Source organism: Lontra canadensis, unplaced genomic scaffold, assembly GCF_010015895.1.
Source record: "Lontra canadensis isolate GAN:19392208 unplaced genomic scaffold, GSC_riverotter_1.0 scaffold20, whole genome shotgun sequence".
NCBI classification, from domain to species: Eukaryota; Metazoa; Chordata; class Mammalia; order Carnivora; family Mustelidae; genus Lontra; species Lontra canadensis.
The window spans coordinates 6,809,766-6,831,467 of NW_022631014.1; the positions used below are offsets into that span (position 1 = coordinate 6,809,766).

The window sequence follows — 21,702 nt, forward strand, 5'->3', positions numbered from 1 at the left end:
AGAAGTGATAAAAAAGTAAATAAAACATTTAACAAGTAAACATTAAAGAAATCTTTCCCCTGACTTACTATACTTCCTCATTTATAAAACATGAGCCGAACGCTGGATCTAGCACTGGGTTGAGCTTTTTTTATTTTTATAGTAGACTCTATTTTCTAGGCTAGGTTTTTGGACCAAAAGATATTTGCCGGGAAGCTCATCTTAATTTTGATGATGAAGAGTGTAAGTAGGCGAATTTAGGTTCACTTTTGGGAAGTGAACTGTTGATCACGGGTGTATTCTTGTCAAGTGTCTCCTGTAGATGGGTCTGTAGAACATAAAATTAGCTGATGGATGCCCAGAATTTACTTACTGGCTGAAGGCTGTGCAGAAAGCCAATTTGGATAATTTCAGAACGTAATTCAATCTAAGTAACCTCAAAGATTTCTCTAATGGAACCCTTAAAAGTGAGCACATTAAAAAAATAGCAAAAATGATCATATTTACTCAGATTAATAGCATGTGGTAGAGTACATTCTGTCTCCTCAACCACTGGAGATAAAACAGGAGGAGAAATGGTTATTTCTTGGGATAATATATTATAAAATATCTATGCATTTTTAAATTTACAGTGAGAATATTAATTTCTTTTCCTCTTATTAGTTCTCTCCTTGTCTTAAAAGCCAGACATTAAACTCATGCAAATTCATTTAGTTATTGTTGATTTAGGAAAAAAAAATAAATTCCATTATTAAACATGTCAAAAATGGAGGAGGACAGCCACACAAAGGTCCTGGATGATCACAGGCTGTGAGTGTTGGAATCTGGTTCTAATTTGAACTTAAACTTCATGTTGCATTCTAGTGTAATCCTGGGAGAGACACTAGAGCTGGGCTGAGCTCGGAGCTCACTGGTCCCAGGGCAATTACCTTGCAGCCTTCACACGTGATGCAGCGGTAGTGGTACCCGGTGGCTTTGTCACCACACACTACACATAGCTCGTCCTTGTCTAAATAACTGGGGATGTACCCTGTGAAGAAGGAAAAAAGAGGAATGTGAGGAGAAAATATCACACTAAAGTCAAAGACACATCGTAGCTTGGTGGAGGATAAAAGGAGTCCAGGAGGTAACTCACGTGAGGGAGGAGGCAGGACCAAATTATTTTATACACTTTAATCCAATTTTTGCTTTAGGGTTTACATCTTGTGATCATTTAGTTTTAAATATAAAAGGTAAATAAAATATTTAACAAGAAAAATTTAAAGTTTTTCCCTGACTTCATATTCTTCCTCCATATCTTATACTTATCTGCTATCTTCTGTCACACATACAGAGTTGGATAGTAGGCCTAAGATTTCAGAATGCCTTAGAAATGGGTGTGATCATTCTTGCTGTGCAGGTAGGAATACATCTGAAGGCTGCTGAAGCCAATGAATCATGGAGAGAGGCCAAGATTTGAGACATCTGGAGTGCTTAGGTTCTGGAGAACATAATCTCTTTTGCAAGCCTTATTTCAGAACTTTTTCTTAGAAGACTGGATCCACTTTGGAATCAAGGCACCATGCAATAAAATCAGAAAACTTGACAGCTTGGAGATCATCAAGTACTTTTGAGGTGAACAGGCTTTCAGAGTTTTGCTTGGTCTTCCTGAGGGTCACATTAGAAATTAAAGCAGAGATCTAACCAGATCTCCTAACTTCCAGAATAAGCAATGTTTGTCATTTTCTAAAAACAGACAATCAACTTTAAGTAGAATGAACAAAACCATCTAAATTTTTTTTCAAACTTGTGCTGTTATGACACAAAACCCAAGAATTCTGGGTGATGTGAAATAATGATGAGTCTATTTATTAAGAAAAAAAAAGTCCAACTATAATAACTCTCTTTGTTAGTGTACTATTGGTTTCTTAGTTTAAATTCCTTGGCCCAGGAAACTAAAGTTTAAAAACAAAACAGAAGCAGCCTACCTCCCACTGGTCTTTGCCTCTTCCCCTTCACTTGTAGAAAATGCCCAAACACAAAACTGATTCTAAAGGGCAAATTCAGTTTCATATGCTATCAGTGGTTTACTACTGAAGCATGCGTCGTTATATACATATATATATATATGTGTGTGTATATATATATATATATATGTATATTTGTAGCACATGTCTTTAAATGAGTGCAGAAATCAAAACAAGGTCTGCTTTGTTGGGATGTGGAGAAGGGAAAGGCTGAGAAAACAAAATCATTCCTTTCCCTGACCATGGCTCCTTATGAAGTTCTTTGACTTGGTAAACTCTTACTGGTTTCAATACAGATTAGCCATGTTGAAATGACAGATGACTTACTGTATGCTTTACCATGACATTTTCACAGATCTTTTATTAAACTAGGTCACAGAAAGCTTACATTTCAGAAAAATAATTCACAAAGAAAACAGAAGAAAATGAGTCCTTTTCACAGTTTCTTAGAAATTACTTCGCTCAGACTTTATTTTAGAAAAATGGCCTCTCTTGGGAGGGAGACAAATGACTTCAGAGTGAGATCTGGTAATGTACAGGATTATCTTCTTAAATATCACAGCTTTTCTTAGTTTACTTTTATATCCTGCAAACTGTGAGTCATCTGTTGAATTCACTTCAAGAGTTTCAAAACTTCCATCAAACATTTTTGAAAAGAGGATTTGGGGAGGGATCTGGAGAGAAAAAAAGGGGACTGGAATGATTTGTGTGTTTATTCAATCATTCATATATTCATAAATTCAGAAAATATTTATTTAGCATGTACTATGCACTTAGCACTGTGCTTGGTGCTGAGAATATAAAAACAAGGATAGCATGGTTTCTTCCCTTGGTAAGTACACGTGTAGGAAATAGAGATCTTATATTTCCAGTCCTGGTCATTCCTCAACAAGAGAAGAAAGGGTGAAGGTGAAGTAAAGAACATGAAAGATGTTGAACATCACCACAAGGAAATGCAAAGCCCAAACCACAATGAGACACCCCTTAACATCCTCTAGGATGGTTATAATAAAAATGGCAGACAATAATAAAAGTTGGTAAGCATATTGAGAAATATGAACCTTTATATATTGCTGGTGGGAATATAAAATGTGCCTTGGAAAATAGTTTGGCAGTCCCTCAAAAGGTTAAACATAAAGTTACATATGACCCAGCAATTCCACTCCTAGGTGTGTTCCCAAGAGAACTGAAAATAAGTGTCTACACACAGAACTGTACATGAATGTTCAAAGTAGCATTATTTATAATATCCAAAGAATGAAAACAACCCAAGTGCCCATCAAATGATAGATAACAAAAGGCAGTACATTCATACAATGGAATATTATACAGCTATGAGAAGGAATGAGGTAATGACACATGCTGCAACATAGATGAACCTTTAAGAAATGAAAACATTATGTTAAAAGAAAGAAGCCAGATATGAAAGGCCACATATTGTATGATTTCATTTCTAAATGTCTAGAATAGGTAAATTCATAGAGAAAGAAATTAGATTAGTAGATGACAAGGCCTGGAGGGAGGGGGGAATGGGGTATAACTGCTAATGGGTACAAAGTTCCTTTTCATGGTGATGAAAATGTTCTGGAATTGTATAGTGTTGATGGTTGCACAACTCTGAACATACTAAAACCACTGAATGAAAAACCATTGTTTTTCATGGATATGTTTTGTACACTTTCAGTGTGTGAGGTCCATGGTATGTGGAATATATTTCAGTAAAGCTGTTCTTACAAAAAACAATGAAGGGAATAAAAGAGAATGGTTCCATTTGACAAACATTTATATGGGTATACTATGCCAGGTAATGTGCTAAGGATCTAAAGATGGTTAATTCTGGGGGCACCTAGATGGTTCAGTCAGTTAGGCATCTGCCTTTGGCTCAGGTCATGATCCTGGGGTTCTGGGATTGAGCCCCACATCAGGCTCCCGGCTCAGCGAGGAGCCTGCTTCTCCCTCTGCCTGCTGCTCCCTCTGCTTGTGTTCCCTCTCTCGCTGTGTCTCTCTCTGTCAAATAAATAAATAAAATCTTTAAAAAAAAAAAAAGATAGCTAATTTTGCATTCTTGGGGAAGCTTTCAGCGTAGTGAAAAAAGACAGTAACTGATCTTCTGCACATAATATGGTATAGGCCCTGGGATAGGTCTATATCCAGAATTACAAAGGGGAACCCTTTGAGAAGACTTCCTGCTCAGGTAATACAGTTCATTATAGAAAAAATAAATGACATAAATGAACAAAAAGCAGATTTTCCTGTCAACTCTCTACCATAGAGATAACCACTGTAGCATTTTGGTGTTTCTTAATCTTGGATTAGTATGTGTGACAGTGTGTGCACACGTGTTTTTGTGTAGCATTAAAACACAGACTTATAAAACACAAAGTAACTTTTAAGCAATGAAGTAACCTAATTATTAAAATGCACACCTTTCTAGTAAAGGTGGATGGAATATATCCATGTCAGGAAAACTATCTCTTGAACTCTTATATGTAGAGCTTATGTATAGTTGATCAGAGTGAGGAGTTTTCAGTTCTTGGTATCAAGTACACACAGCAGAGATAAGGGAGAGAGAGATAAGGGCACTTCCTTCTCATATTCAGGAACCAATTGCAACATAGTTGGACACTATATTGATTATGGGACATGACTTGGGAAGGCCAGAGAATATTAACCAGAGTTAAGATAGATGCAGGTCCCTCACCATTTCTCACTCTATCTCATGACTTGCCTGCTCTCTCCAGTGATGTTGGCAGTAAGATACTGAAAATTTCCTCCTCCTGTAGTCAACAATTTACAAAGATTGTTGAATTGTTTGTCCTTTAGGTTCTTGTGAACCCTGGAATCCAATGGTAATTCAATCTGTGAGTGGAATAGGCTCCTTCCATTTTCTGACTGCTAGTCCAATGGGTGGTTTGATTTGTTCTCCTTTTTCTCCTAGATTATCTTCTTGGTGGTTAGATGAATAGGTAATTTCTTATGTCTTTAGTGAAATTATTGTGACTTTTACAGAAACATCTACTTAAGTTGGTTACAGTTGCTTATATGGTCATACTAGTATACCCCCACCCATATCTTCCTTTTCTCTAAAATAATCAGAACCATCTTATTTACCCAAACAGTCACCACAGGCAATGATACATCAATTATCATGCCTAAGTCCATTATTCATCATTAAATAACATCCATCAGGGAGTAACATCCTACACATAATTAATAGGTAGGTGAAGATTCTCTTAAGATTGTTCAATCTATTTGACATTATCACATGCTAACTAGTTCTCCCAGAGAACTTAACCATTTCTTGCTCTTCTAGTTTCTGTGTCCCCATCTTTTTCTTTTCTCATGGTTACAAATGAGGCGTGTGCTGGCCAAATATGCCCTGCTAAGGAAAATGCACATATAGCGCTAGTTTTGTTACCAGGAAGGGACACTAAATGGATGTCAGTATTTGGTTCTGTCTGGAAACAAACATGAGAAATACAACTCTGGAAGCCATACTGCTCATCTGAGAATTGCATCTGCAAATTATTTCAAGTGACTGTTGGGGAAACATAGTTAATAACACCCCAGAAAACAATTAAGTCCCCTGTCAGTATGTGATAATCCAAGGGTGATATGTTTTTCCCAGCACTTACATGCTCAGATATCTTGTTTTTTAGACTAATAAACGATGCTGCCATTTTATCAAGCATATTATTATACAAACAAACTCCATTTGTTTGTTAAACAAGTACTTGGAGATTTTTTTATTTTATTGGCAATGTCTGCTTAATTTCCAAGTATTATCCTGCATGTGAGATAGGATGACATGGTCAAATATTACTAACATTTTCCCATCTTATTTGTTAACAGCTTCATTAAGATATAATTCACATAACATACAATTCAATAGCTTTTTCTACTCACAGAGTTCTGAAATTCTCACCATAATCAATTTTAGAACATTTTAATCATCCCCCAAAGAAACCCAATGCCTTTAGAAGTCACTCCTCTTCCTTCTGGCCCTTTCACCCACTTCACCCTAAGCAACCACTCTTCTATGTTTCTACAGATTTGCCTATTCTAGATATTTCTAGAATGAAATTATATATTTTGTGGTCTCTTGTGACTGGCTTTTAACTTAGCATAGGGTTTTCAAGGTTTATTCATGTTGTAGCTTAACATTACTTTAAAAAATTGACTCTCAGAGGGAGTTGGTATGTAGAAGGGGAAAGCTGTGTATATTTACACCAGGAATCATGCAACAGGCAGTAAACTGGTTTCTTGGTTTGCATTAGATTCAAGGCTTTCCCATATATGAATAAAATCAGAAGGCTGTCTAGTTTAATTCTCTCGAGCGAATTACAACATCATCTCTGGTTCCAGGAGAAGAAGCACTGGCACCCCTTGTCACCTTGGCAAATACACAATGCTTAGGGAATAGAACATAAGGCAGACCAATCTTGATGGTAGATGTAAGTTGAAGGTGCTGTCTAGGAAGGTAAATCTAGCAGAAGGGAGAGGAGCTGAGTTCAGGGACCATTTCCAATCTGGCTGATCTCACCTTCAGTATAGGACCCCTTGCCAAGCAAAAGTATCTAAAAGGAGCAGTGGTTATCACTGGTGGTCAGAAATACTTTGGGCAGTTCAGAGAGGTCCACGCGTTGCTGATTCGTCTTGCCGAACTATCAATTTAGAGCCATCAAAGAATCCCGAGTAGTTTGGGTCAGGATATCAGATGATACTGCATGTTAATACCCTTAAGGAAGCTAAATAATTAGTATGTTTAGTCATTCTTTCAGTTTTATATTGAACTTTCTCAATTCTTACGATTTAAGTTCCCCTCCCCCACTAGCACCTTCTTCCCTTGTAGTCTCTTTATATATGTAAAAAATCCTGAATGGCTCATCTCTTAGCCTTTTCCCAACCCACTAATGCTGATTTCTTTTACACTTAATTCTTAGTATTATGTACCAAGTTTTGCATCATATTAACTGTAACATCCCCCCATCCAGCCAGCCATTTATTTAACAAATATGCATGACCCTAGTGTGTAAGACACTGGGTACAAACCTGAAACTGCATTAACTTTAAAGGTATTTTGCATTGCTGCCTGCAGATTTCCAGCAGAGCTGCCCCAGAGGCTCCCATTTCACCAAACCTTTCCTCAGAACAGGAGCCATCTTTCCATGTTCCCTACTACCTCATGGAATCACTGAGCAACTTTGCTTTCCACCTTGCCCCCTGGCTGGCTAGCCCTTGCTGCGGGGGGATGGAAGACATGGAGTCCTAAGTCTCCCAACTCTCAAACACTGGGGATGCGGGAAGACAAGGGAAGCAGAAAGAGCACTGGATCAGAGGTATTAATTCAGAAAAGGAGAGAGGACGTGATGACAAGGGACCCTGGATTTCCACCATCTGGACGTCTTAGGGCAGAAAAGGGGGGCAAAGCAAGTTTCAGATTATTTTTTCTGACTCAGAAACTCCTGAAACTAAGATATATTCATTTTTAGGCCTAAGTCTGGACATAATTCAGTTTCCTGCACAAGTTACTAGCTAAACTTCCTTGTCCCTGTCCTTGTAGATCCAAGTTTTTAGTTGCTGACATAACCTTTCAGTCCATAATTAGAACTAAAAATCTTGAAGATGCAAATCACTAGGAAAGGGAAGAGATTGGCATAATGGGTTTCAGTCAAAATTTTAATCAAAGGGGCATATACACTGGCAATCCACAGTGTTTCAATTGCAGAGTGTTTAAAAACCTCAGCCAGCTTTTAAAACTGGGACATTTCAGGTGAAATCCAGATTTTCTGCTTCATGTGAAAAATCAGAAGACTTGGCAATAGTGAGCCCAAATTCTCACAGGGTGACAATCAACTGAACTGAGAAGGGCAGCCCATCTCCTAAGAAAGAGACATACTTTAGAATTTACTACAGTCCCTACCACTTCCTATTGTGACCCAACTCTACAGCTAATTGTCACTTGTCATTTATGTTTTTTATGCTTGCATTATGTCTTTTTATAAGTAAAGAAATATTTCACAGATTTTTAATTTTTGTCAAAAGTGGGAATACAAAAGTAATTCAAGTAAAAGGAGAGAGAATAAATTTCTTTATGAAAGTTAAAAATGTTTTTTTATCATGTAACATACATACAATATGTGTGCTGGTTGAAAAGTTTAAATTAAGCAGTCCTTATTAAACAACTGCGGCTTTCTCTCATTCCTATCAATTCTGGCACTTGTAGGCATTGGAGTTTTAGAACTCTGGTACTAATGAGGTCTTTTCCCATTTTAAAAGAAGGGATGGGTTGGAAAGCAGGAAATTAAAGTGTATTAGAAGAGTGTGGAATGGAGGGGGACAGAAAGGGTCACCAGAAATGGGTACTAGTTGCCTCTCTTTTTGCCCTGAGAGTCAGCTTATGGCATTAGGCTTATACAGAGGTTCCCACAGTTATCTCAGATCCCGCATGTTTGAGAAAAAAATGGGTGCCTTTTCTTTATCTGAAAATCTATTCAGAATGAGATTTAGGGTTATAGCTCTAAAAACATGGACTGTCAGGCCTTCTTCCCTTGATGAAGGGAAGGAACATTCCCACTTGTCATCAGGACAGCATCATGGTTGTTAGAAGGTCTATTGGTGTGTGTGCAGATATACCCTGCTGTCCTAATAGATGTGCACTTCACAGAGTGTGAAGTGAAGCAGGTGATTGCCTGCACGGTGGTTATCATTAAGCTAGAGTTTACATACATAAGCATATGTGAGGAAGAGAACCCAAATCCAGACTATAGGAATGATCTAGAACACATATATGTAAGTAGTATGTTGCATGTATGTATATGTTCAAGTGCATTCCATCTTGAAACAATTTGGTATATAAAAATCTAGACTTTTCAATATGAAAACTGAGGAGGGATTTTCACATTCCAAAAAGATCCCCGACTTCAGATATTCTCTTAATATTATGTTCTTTTAATGTAACGGTTCTCAACCAGGGTGATTTTCACTCCAGAGGGACATATCTGGACACACTGTTGATTATCATAACGGGACGGAGCAGTTGTGTGCTACTGAAATATAATGCATAGAAGCAAGGAATGCTGCTAAGCATCCTGCAAGGCATAGATCAGCCTCCACAACAATCATCTGACCCCAAATGTTCATAGTGCCAAGGTCAAGAAACTCTGGTTTAATACACATTATATAAAAAAATTTTAAAGGTGGTTTACAGAAATGATTCAGCACTATTGTATAAAACAAGGGAAACCTGTTTTTGAGGCCAGGGCTAGTTGGGAGTTGGGGTGTTGGAGAGAATGTGGTGCTGGTTAAATAGAAGAAGCTGGTGGGTTCTGAGCTGAGTAAGTGACATGAGGTGATGCGGGCTGAGAATGGCAGGGCACATACTGGGGTATGGCTGGCAGTAGCTGGTAGCTAGAAAAAAGCATCACTAGTTCAGGGAAGTATGGCAGAGGGAGGGGCACATGGAGAAAAAATTGGCCAAGATTTCTGGAAAAGAGAGTATGGGCAGAAGTACAAAGCCAGAATCAAAATTTCCCTTTAGGGCAGGGAAGCCAGAATCCTCCCTCTGGGTAAAGAAGATTTGGTGGTGTTAGTGTTTGATCTAACAGGGCATGGAAAAGGGTTTGGAATTTTGAAGAGGAGCCCCATTGTGGGTGTGGAGGTCAGGTTATCACAGCCACTAAGTGACTGGAATTCGAAGAAGGCCTTGTGAAGGGGGGGTGACCATGGAGAGAAGAGGACAGCACAATACAGCAGGAAGTATCTGCAGATGGGGGGTGGGGTGACCACTCAAAAGCACACATCTCCAGCAGAACAGGAAATTCTCTAAAGCAGCTAGTACAGTACAGAGGGAGTAGAGATGAGGGTGGTACCAAGGACAGCGCACGGAAGTTCAGCCGTCGTGAGGGTCTGGAAAAGGAAGAATACAGATACTAAGTGAGCACTGGTACTTAGTATGAGTACAAGAAGATAGGAGTCATAAAAGCTAGACTAGAACAGATGGTAGAGTGGGAGGCAATGGGACCTCAGGCTCAAGGCACCTGGATCCCGAGTGCTAAGAAAAAAAGCTTTGAGTTTGTGGGAAAGTATTTACTCATCGGGGATGCAAGGTGGTGGATATAACTCCATATGCAAGAAATAAACAGCAGCAACAGTCCTTCACAAGCCTGGCGGTCATCTGACTTCAGTTTCTCATCATGCCTTGGACTCCTGCTATTAGCTTTCATCATGAGGAATGGTAGTGGGTGCTCTAGGATGAGGTTAGTGAATCCAGAGAAATTTCTGGAGGACATGACTTTGACAAGGCAGGTACCTAACCCTTGTCAAGGAAAGGACAGAAAAGTTAACTCATGCTTTTGTCTGCACTTGGACAAGGTTTGCAAGCTACAACTGTTCCCTACTTTGCTTCCAGTTCTAGATACTGAGAGGAGGCACTTTTACTTAACCTTTTTAGCAGCAAATGCATTTTGTGTTTAAAGAAAAGTGGTTCTGTTGTTTTCTGGAGTGATATTATCTCTTAATAGTGTATAGGTGGCAGTGTCTAATTTGAAATCCTAACCTTACGCCAGAATCCCTACAATTACATAACCATTATAGAAGAATCTTCAGTTGCATGAACTTCTCAAGTATTATATTTTAAAGACATAATATCTATAACACTTAGTGGATTGGGTAGACTAATCATATGTGTTTAAATTAAACACATTCAACTAGAGGGGGAGAGAAGGGACGGGGAGAGAGGGACAGAAGGAGAAAGAATGAGGGGGAGAGAAGTAAAGGGGAAGTGGGGGGCAGGAGAGACAAAGGGGAAGAAGGGGGGCAAGAAGGGAAGGAGAGGGAAAAGTTGAGAAAAGAAATGGAAATAGTGTGCGATCATCTCATCCTTAGATGTGTGGCTGAAAGTGATTATGTCGTTGGGAGACTCATGAATCTTACCCCCTTTTTTTGACTTCTTTCCTGCCTGCTTCTCCAGAGACTGAGAATCTAGTGAATCTGTGAATCTAGGGCTTAAGGGTACATATTTCTCGGAACATTTTTTTTTTTTTCTGAGCAGACTTTGGAACCGTCCCATGTCCGACTCTACTGTATAGCATCCGTTCTCTGACTTTGAAATAGACTGAGGAAATTCTGATTAGAGATCATATTTCTTTGGGGCTTTACTCTTCTTTTTAATCCAGTCATCTTGATGTTGGTCACCTCAAACATTGCTCACCTTACCATTTAATTTCCATTTCTAATGTCTACACGATTATTCACATACATTGGATTCCTGTCCCCGAGACAGAGGGGCAGCGAAGACAGAGTCAGAAAGGACAGTTTGAGGTGCAATTCCTGCTTTGGTTATGCACCAATAATGCAGCTTTAGAACAAGAACACGTGCTATCAAAACCCAAACTGAAGAGGACCCCATCTCCTTGATCTGGACTCAGAAAAACAGGAATTTCTTATTCTCTTGGACATGATAACCAACTCTGATGCAAACACACTACAGACTTTTTGGATGTGCAATTCCTGTAAAGATGGTACATAGAAGGTCAAGCAAAGAATCCCATGGACGGGGTTGCACAGGATAAAAACTCCAGGGAACGATTCTATTTAAACAGACCCAGAAGATGACTGGCAAAGCCACCTGCAGGGAAGCCAGACTTAAGCTGTTTGGGGACTTTGGAATGTGACTGGAATTTTTTATGGAAACAGCTAGCAACCCCCCCCTTCCCCCAAAGAAAAGAAACGAAAAGAAAAAGATAGCGACTTTTAACTATGTTGGAACTATGGTCACAAAGGAGAAGACACAACACACTGGTTGCCAATTCCCTCTGCCTCCAGCTGATTTCCAAACTCTTCCCTTCCTCCTGAGCTAGGGGCTAAGGTGAAGGTAGTGATCAGAACTGGCTGTGATAGCTGATTTTCATATAACAAATCAAGGTGAGGTTATTTGAAAGACATAAGGAGCTTGTATCGGAGTGATGCTAGGGCTCTTTTTATTTGTCTTTAACTTTTAAAAATTAAAAACATGCTTTTCTCATCTTCTATATGAAAAAAAAAAAAAGACAGACATTACATTCTGCATTTCACCTTCCCTCAAAGTGAAAATGATACTGGCGCTGCACCCCACCCTAATTCTTGAAGTTTTAGCTTAAATTCGGTTCAAAGAACTGAATTCTGACTCTTCGTTCATGCCCTCCATGCTTCAGGAGCTTGCTAATGTTTCTCCCTCTTGGCTACAAACATAAAAACACACAAAAACAACACAAAGAGGACTCAAAGTCATTCTAAAGACTACTGTTAAGATAACTAGTCTTGACATTGGGTTCTATAGTCTTCCTTTATTTCATCTATGTGTACTTACAGTACATTTTTTTTACAAGATTATGATCATTTTCTATACACTAGAAAATTCCAATTAAAGGCTAAAGAATAAGCCATCTTTAAAGAAAAAAAATTGACAAAGTTAAGACAGCTGTGTTATTGAAGAGTTTAAAGCGCTGCAGTGACAGCAACAGACCCAGATGAAACAATTATGAATTTCATGAAAATAGATAAAAATCCAATTGGAATAATGAGGCCTGCCCCACTGAACACCTGTTTATAGTCTTAATTTTGCCTTAAGAAGATACTACTGATGTCCTCCAACAACAACAAAAATCAATAATGGATCAATATGGATAAACGTGTTGGGTACGACCTTTTGTCCTAAGAGACAGTTAACAGCTGGGTTTAGTTTTACTGGGATTTACTTAAAGACTTGTAACAGTAAATAATGGCGCATTTAAGAATATTTGCCTGCTTTGATTTAGTGAGTTTGGCAGGTGGCCGTGGCCTTTCAATGGCATATGGCTTTGGGAAATTACATCAATATATGCATACAATGTGTCTTAGCCTCTAGTTCAAGCGTCAAATTAATTAGCAAACAATCTCTGGTTTAATGTTTTAGGAGCAAATATTCTCCAGCACTGCTTGAAGAAACTATCATGAAAAAAACAAAAGAAAAAAAAAAAGTAAAAGAGCCTGAAAAGTTTGGCAGGAATTTTTAAGAATAGCAGAATGCCCCAAATAGAGAGACAGGCATGAGTATTATCTTGCGATCCCACAACACTGTGAGAGGCGTGTCCAGACGTGTCTAATGAAGCAATGTTAACTTCTTCTTTTCAAAGATAATTACTTTTAAGTGTAATACTAAATAGAAATAGAAAGCACACATTCGGTCTATCTCAGATGTTCCCTTTAGGGGATTTCTGTGGTGTGCCCTTTGTAATAAATGAGAGAAATTCTGATATTCTTCAAGAGGATGTGAAACTAAATGAAAATGCGACTAAGTACTCTGAATATGTGTTCTGCTGTAACTCCGTTCATACTTCATATTTGGAAGGTGGAGAATGGCACAGAATATCCAAACACAGTCTACGGTAACAACTAAACTAGAGTTTCACTTTGAGGTTTTGGTGGCTTTTTTTGGTTTGTTTGTTTTTGTTTTTGTTTTTTTATTTTGATGTCAAAACAGGCAGCTCTTAATTACAGAGTCACATTAAGAAGAGCAAATGATAATTTTTATAGGAACCATAATCAACCAAGCCATATTCTGTTTTAAGATACTTTTACAGAGAAATTCACCTTTGAGGATCCATGGGCATCATATTTTTGCAAATTATAGAAATCTGTAAATTTGGTTTCCTATGCAATATCTTGTAGATGGTACACAGAAAAAAACCAGTTTCTGGCATATTCAAGAATAGAATAGAATTTAAGCTATTTCCAAAATATCTGGCAGATGCTACTAAGTTCCCTGAATACCACCTGCTTGCTTCTCTTGTTTTATTTTTTGATATAGAAGAAATGTTCCATTGATAGAAAATTACACAGCATTGTAAAGCCACAGTGTCTGTTAAAATAAATGGATATTGCACTTGTTTTCACTGTGGATATTTTGAACGATACTTCTCATTTCCTAAAGAGTTCATTTGACATGATTCCAGACACGTGAAACTCTAGGGACAAAATGGCAATAGAAAGCATATTAGTTCCTTTTTGAGTTTTATATTTTTACAGCTTAATATGCTCACAAGTAGATTGTTTACAGTTTGCATGGATCAGTAAGTATATAAAGATGAACAATTATAAAATCTGACGTATCAGCATTATACTACCATTAAAGAAATCACTAGAATATTTTATTAGTTAACTAAAATAAACTTTTAATTTGAAATATGAACAAAAACTCAAAGGAGTTTTTAATCTGAACCTGAACTGGGGAGAATTATCCCACTTCAAAAGCCACAGTGCCTATCCACCGAGGGGGAAGCCTTTTACATATTTTCTTTAGCAAAGAAACTGGCCATATTAATTTTGGGCAATACACACACATACACATACACACACACACACACACACACACACACACACAATGTATATATACATATACACACAGCTTAAAAAATCAACTCAATCCAACTCTCATATATGCTTGGAAAAAAAGTGCTTGGAAATGTTGTTGCTCACGGACCCCTTTCAATCACCCAGCAACCTCACTCTTTCCTGCTGTTGTTAATTTCAAACATTCAGCGTTCAAGGTCAAAGACTTGACAAAGCTGATGCAGACCGTAACTTTGAAACACAAGGGAAACAAACACAGAAACTTTTAACAAATTCAAGTAAAATGGACCCTACCTTTTTTTTGAGAGTACGATGGCGACTGCACTTGAGAAAAAGTAGGCTTTTCTTCAGTGAAATACTCAGGTTGGCTGTATTGATTCAGGGCCATGTCCAAATCAGAGTCCTTGCTTTTCAGCATGTTTCCAGGGTAACTACAGGTATAAGGCTGATTCACTGCCCAGGCCTGTTCCATATATATGTTGTTACTGGGCACAGGCTGAGCGTTGCGACCACTGTAACCCGCACTATCTTCAAAATACGTGTAATAATCAGTGGCCTGCATGTAGCAGTTGCCGCCAGCAGCTGGGCGTACTTCGTACACTTCTTGCATACAGTAGTTCATTTTGTGACCCTGGTTCAGTCTCTACTTTACATATACACACACTCCACGCATGCATTCACCAGCCCCATACGCCCTGAGAGCTGGGCATATACGCGGGAAGCGTCCATCCATACGCATGAAGAGAGAAGGAAAGATGAATAAACACCACGGGCAGCACAGCCACCCCGCCTGCTTTACTTTGGACTAGCACCTGATGGGCTAAAATCCTATTTGGATCGAGGTGTCTTTTGAGCTCTCCTGCCATTCAAACATATTGGAAAGCAGATTTCTGACTATCAAAGGTCTTAAGCTGAGAACACAGCTAATTCCTGGGGAAGATGGGACCCAGGTAGGGATGACCGTCCCCCAGCTGGAGGAGTGACAGCAAGAAGGCTCCTGCTCCTCTGAAGCTGGGAAGATGCATTTTATACGCCGTTTTTAACCCCTTTTAACATGATTAGAAAATGATTACTCATTGCGATGTCATTTTGGTTGACAACTTAAGCATGAAACCTTGTAAAGACATCTTAGAGAATATCCTTGGACACACAGAAAATCCTAAAATCAATAATCCGGTTTATTAGCATGACCCAGAGAAAATCCCAGCAATAACGAGCCCGATGACTGACTCCAGAACATTAATCTAGTCATGCGAGTGTTGGTGGTTAAGTCTGTTGAATGTTACTGACTGGCTTTTAATGGCAGGACCCCACCATCCTCCTCATGACACACAGGTTCCACAGGTTTTAGAAACGTGCCAAGGAAAGGCACTTCTGAAAATGCTTCTGGTGTCTGTGAGTGAGCTCTGTTTTCTTCCCTGTAGCAGATAATTTTCTACATCGTTGACACAAATCTACATGAGACCTAAAGCTTAAATTAGCTTTGCTCATTCTGTTTTTATGTTTTGTTTATAAGCACAGGAGAGAGAGTATGTGCCGGTGCCCTTAAATGAAGAACCCGCTCCATTCTGGCAGGTCCCCCCTCCGTTTGTGGAAACAGCACTCTTAGAGGTGGTATGTGGGACACTGTGTACATTTATCATTTTATTCCAATCAAATTTGCTTTTGAGATTATTTTCAAGCTTAAATGTGATTTAAGTAGTACTCACATGCTTGAGGTTTAAAGACAGTGATCTTTAAGAGGGAAAAGCATTTCCTGTAAGAATCACCGTATCTTTTAACTAAGATGCAAACAAATATCAAATTAGACCCTAACTGCTTGCTAAGATCATTACTAAAGGTTTTTTCCTCCATGTGGATGACCACGTGTATACCCATTCTGTGCATGTGTTCTAGATCATGGTTCAGTAAGGGCCAAGGCTGCTTTCTTTGCAGCTAGGGGTTCTTTCTATTTCTTCCAGAGACTCAGTTTGCAGGGCTGGGACTCAGGTGGTGACATTTACATTTGGGTTCCTGCCGTTACATGAATGTACGACCTTGTTGGTATTTCCCTCCTAAGTGACCACAGACAATGTAATATTGTAATACTCAGCAGTGAGACCTCCTCTTTGGAAATGAAACTCCAGTCAACTGCAACATGGGATTCTGGGACAGGAATATATGACCAGAGAAAAGAAGGTATGAATGACAGTTATTCGACAAATACCTACGGGGTATCTGTTAAGTGCAAAGCAGGGAGGCGGTGGGAGCAGAGATTGCTGTTCCACAAGTCGTTCCAGCCCCTGCCACTAAGTAGCTCAGTAGCACACGTATTTAATATATTTTTTAAAGATTTTATTTATTTATTTGACAGATAAAGATCACAAGTAGGCAGAGAGGCAGGCAGAGAGAGAGGGGGAAGCAGGCTCCTTGCTTGAGCAGAGAGCCCGAAGCGGGGCTCGGTCCCAGGATACTGGGACCATGACCTGAGCTGAAGGCAGAGGCTTTAACCCACTGAGCTACCCAGGCGCCCCAAGTATTCAGTATTCTGAGTAAGTGGGCCATTGACATGAAAGGGAGTCTTTAAAGCTGATTATTTATTTTATTTTATTTGTTTCTAAAGATTTTGTTTATTTGCGAGAGAGAGAGAGAATGAGCAGAGGGAGGGGCAGAAGGAGAGGGACCAGCAGACTCCCTACTGGGCTGGAAGCCAGACCTGGGGCTCAATCCCAGGACCCTGGGATTGTGAACCTGGGATCCTGGCCTGAGCCAAAGGCAGACATTTAACTGACGGAGCCACCCAGGGGTCCTGAGTGCTGATGATTTTGTAAGCATAGAAATGGAGCTGCTGATCCAAGGGAAGAGAGGAAGCAACAAATGAGACAGAGGGAGGAAAGAAGCCCAGGCCGACCGCATGGATGTTTAGTAATAAGACTCCTTGAGAAATTGCAACTGAGCTGTAAGACAAGGAGAAGAAGGTTCTCCAAATTGGTACATTTGAATCGGGAAGAAGAACCACTATATCCCAGACAGCAGGAAAGTGACCATAAAGAGTAATGAACATAGCTAACATTCTAATACTGTCTTCACTCTCTGATTACTCTTAAAATGAATAAAAGATTTATCTGCAAGTGCTTTTAAGAACACATACACATAACATTACAATTAACATTTTCTCCCTGCTGAAAATGTCAAAACATTTCACTGGAAGCAGTGACTATTTTCTGAAAACCCCGGGAAAAAGGATCCAGGCCTTATGTTTTTTGTCTGCTTTCATTTATTTATCTCAAATTTCCCCAAACTAATCTGAAAATTAACCTTTCAATAAAGCACTTTTCTTTCCTGGCACACACACATGTTCCGAGGCCTCTTTTTCTAGTTCGGAGCTGCATGGTGGATCCGTCCAATGCTGCGGTTCTGCCAGTGCGTTTCCTGGCTCCCTTTCTATTTCATTGAAGGCACAGATCCAAGCAATTTCTTGCTTTTCACCAGTAACAATATCAACCAAAGCCAGAGTCTCAACTTTTATGCCAAAGGAACTCTTAAAAACAACTTCCAGAAATCTCCAAAGGTACTTGGAAAATCAGAGCGCTATTCTGTCCCAAAACTGGGTATACATACTGCAGCGAAAAGGGAAAGAACAACTCCAAAACCTTTTTTTCCTCAATTTTTACAAAACATGTGGAAGACCCCTGACAGTCACAGAATTAAAACAATCCTGCCTTCCCTCAGAAATCTTTGTACAGGAAAAAAGAAGTTTCAAAGCATATTTAAGAGCTCTCCTTCTCTGACTTTTATCTTTTGGAGAAAACAGTAAAAAACTTTCTGGAATGCACTCCTTCTTGTTCCAAGAATGGGGAATGATCTTTACGTGCAGCAAGTGCACACAACTCTCATTCCTGTGAGCTGAAAATGGAGTCCAACACTCACACTGAATTTGAAATATGACCCCTCACACCCTGATCCAAGCAATCACCGTGCTGTCACCTGTGATCGATCTGGCATGCTTCTCTGTAAAGTTGATAAGGCAATTTAAACATATTATGTGTCACAAATGAGGTGCGCTTTAGTAAGATTGTTTTCTTATTTCCCTGGCTGACTACTCTAATTTAGTTACTCAAGAGGAAGCTTGGGAGTTATTTGACCCATAGTGCTTCAAACTGCCTGAAATAAACTTGGGGGGACTTTAAAAATTCTCATTAGGAGTGTTCCAATCAATAATAATTTATTATGTAAATACATCTCTGTCTTCGGCTGGAACAAATAACCTAAAAGGATAAGACTGATGATATTGCTCGGAAAACCTCATAGGTGAACAACAAACCCTCAAGGTCTCTGAAGGAGGAAAGCAGCTTCTTTCAGTGTCTTTTCCTCTGTTTTCAGCTATTTCTTAAATAAGGCCGCACCCTGGCATCACCTATGCACTTTAAAAAATGTCGATGCCTAGGTGTCACACTCAGAAATTCTGATTTAACCAGGATGGTGTGAAACGTGAGCATCAAGATTTTTTTTTTTTTTTTTAAGTTCCTCGGATTATTTCCACAGGCAGCCGAAATTGAGAACTGCTGGTCTACTGGGTGTCCAAGCATGGCCCCTTTACCATGTGCCGGGGCATCCCCCATACTTGAGTTTTTCTTCATTTGCAGTTTTGCTGCCTATTTCCCTTAGTTCTTAAAAATTTACCTTCTAAACCTCGACCTGGCTTCACCTATCCTTGAATTGTCTAGTCAAGCAGAGGGGCCAGGCCACAGAGACAGACCAGGGAAGAATTAAATCCAAGGAAGCATGGTGACTGTGGCATGGGAATGTGGGAAGAATCTGCCTAGAAAGTTGGGCATAGCGGCATGGAAGAGGGGACCTGTGAGTTGGCTTTTGAAGAGTAAACGGGACTTCAACGGTGGAGGCCAGAGATATGAGACAGCTGAGCAGAAATGTCTTGGGGAGAGTGTTATCAACAATACTTGCAAAAAAGGCACATAAGGAAAAATAATTAATAAACATGAAATGTTTACACTAGCTTCTACTCTAATAGCTTTTCTTTCTTTCTGCTTTGGTAACAGAATGTCTGAATTTTAGTTGTGCAATGGCCTTTGGAAGAAAGTTTCTCAGTCTCCCTTGCAGCTAGAGGTGTCTGTGTGAAAAATCTCTGGCCAATGAGATATAGCAGAAGAAATGTGGTAAGGCAGTTTCTAGGAAAATTAAAAAAACAACTGGTGCATACCATCTACTGCTTCTTTGTTCCTTCTTCCAGCTGCTGGAATGTGGATATGATAGCTGTAGCCCCGGCCACCATTTTGGCCTATTAGAATGACTGCTGTACTCTAGATGGTAGAAAACTGAGCTGGAACGAACTTAGGTTGTTGAACCTAGACCTGCCATAGAACTGCCATACTAGTCTAGACTGTGAATCTCTGCGCTATTTTTTTTCTTTTTTTAAGATTTATTTGTGAGAGAAAGAGCACAGATGGGGGAAGGGGCAGAGGAAGAGGGAGAAGCAGATTCCACGCTGAGCAGGGAGCCCTATGTGCGGCTCCATCCCAGGAACCTGGGATCGTGATCTGAGCTAAAGGCAGGTGCTTAACTGACTGAGCCACCCAGGTGTCCCTGCACTTCTAATTTTTTTCTCAAGAGAGAGAAAAATTAGAACTTTAGGTAACTGTTTATTCCTTTGTAAAATAGTGATAATGGTATCCACCTCATCAGTTATTGTGAAGATGAAGTGAGTCAATATAAGTAAAGCATTTAGAACAGTGACTGGCATAGTGATATATTTATGTATATATGTAATAATTATTATTATTGAAGTGCTTTAGGACCTATCTTGGACTTTCTTTTCTTTTTTTTTTTTTTTAAAGATTTTATTTATTTATTTGACAGACCACAAGCAGGCAAAGAGGCAGGCAGAGAGAGGAAGGCAAGCAGGCTCCCTGCTGAGCAGAGAGCCTGATGCGAAACTCGATCCCAGGACCCTGGGATCATGACCTGAGCCAAAGGCAGAGGCTTTAACCTACTGAGCCACACAGGTGCCCCTGGACTTTCTTTTTTGAGTCTGCATTTTGACTCTAGGTTAGGAGTCAGCAAGCTTTGACTGACAGAGCAAAATGGGCCACTACCTATTTAGTAAATAAAGTTTTATTGAAACACAGTCACGCTTATTCATTTACATATCATCTATGGCTGCTTCTATATCTACTCCATGCTACAATGGCAGAGTTGAGTAATTGTAACAGAGACCATATGGCTTGTTGAAAATATTTAGTATGTGGCACTTTAGAGAAGTTTGCCAGCATCTGTTGTAGGTGATCTCATCCATTCTAATGGCTTCCAATAAGTAGGTAAATGACATCCAAATGTATATCTCCATCCCGGATGTCTTCTCTAAAACCAGATCTTCTGTCCAGCTGTCCACTTGACATGTTCATTGGCACACCAACATGCATCTCCCACTTCATTCTTTCTAAAACCTGTTCCTCCTGTGCAGTCTTCCCATCCAGGTACCACTATCCACCTGTGGGTTTAAGCACAAAGCCTGGGTTTCTCCTTGACTCCTTACTTGCCCTATCTACCTTCAACCTAGGAGTAAGTTTGTTGATTCTTCCTCCAAGATACATACTGCCTTAGAGAAAGGGAGGGAATTAAGGGAATTTGCCGCAGGCCTGGGAGTTGACACTCCGCTTAAGAATTGATAGAAAGGATACCTGGGTGGCTCCGCCGGTTGGGCATCTGCCTTCAGCTTGGGTCATGATCCCAGGGTCCTGGGATTGAGTCCCACATTGGGCTTCTCACTCAGCAGGAAGCTTGCTTCTCCTCTGCCTGCTGCTACCCCTCCTTGTGCTCTCACTCCCTCTTTCTCTCTGACAAATAAATAAAATCTTAAAAAAAAAAAAGAATTGATATAAAACCTTGAGTCCATGGAATCATGTACAACTCAAACCATTTTGGAACTTTTTACTTCCTCAGTCCCAGGTGCATTAATTAGCATGAGCCACTCTCCCCTTGATTATTTTGATTATGTGATCCTCATTCAAAGGATGTTTCCAAAGTGGTCCACAATACCAGTCCCAAGAGACGCTTTGAAGAAAAAGCAATAAGAAGAGGTTCTGTGGTCAAATGAGTTTGGAAAATATGCATTGTATATCTCTCTCTTAGAGAATCACAAATGAAAACTGTCGAACTTTGTATGACCTCAGATGACTCAGCATTTCCCAAACACATCTCGTCATGGAACCCTGTGTATCTTCTACCATCTGTTACAAGTGTTCCATGAAACACACTTTCAGAAACACAGAATTCTGTTCTATGACTCTTGCTGGAGGGAAGGCCATTCATAGGGTTAGATCCCCTGGAAGAGTGGTGTTTTTCTCAGATT

General features: G+C 39.6%; 1 protein-coding gene across 7 annotated transcripts in view; it reads right to left on the bottom strand.

Moving 5' to 3' along the window:
• THRB (thyroid hormone receptor beta) overlaps positions 1-21,702 on the bottom strand; it is a 366,959-nt gene that overhangs the window by 32,270 nt on the left and 312,987 nt on the right. For 6 of the 7 annotated variants that reach the window (XM_032860972.1, XM_032860974.1, XM_032860971.1 and 3 more), the window contains one exon: positions 909-1,009. In XM_032860972.1, coding sequence (XP_032716863.1) covers positions 909-1,009 — 101 coding nt within the window. Of the gene's footprint in view, positions 1-908; positions 1,010-14,648; positions 14,977-21,702 lie in introns of those variants that run through there. The other variant, XM_032860969.1, reaches the window with a different exon arrangement.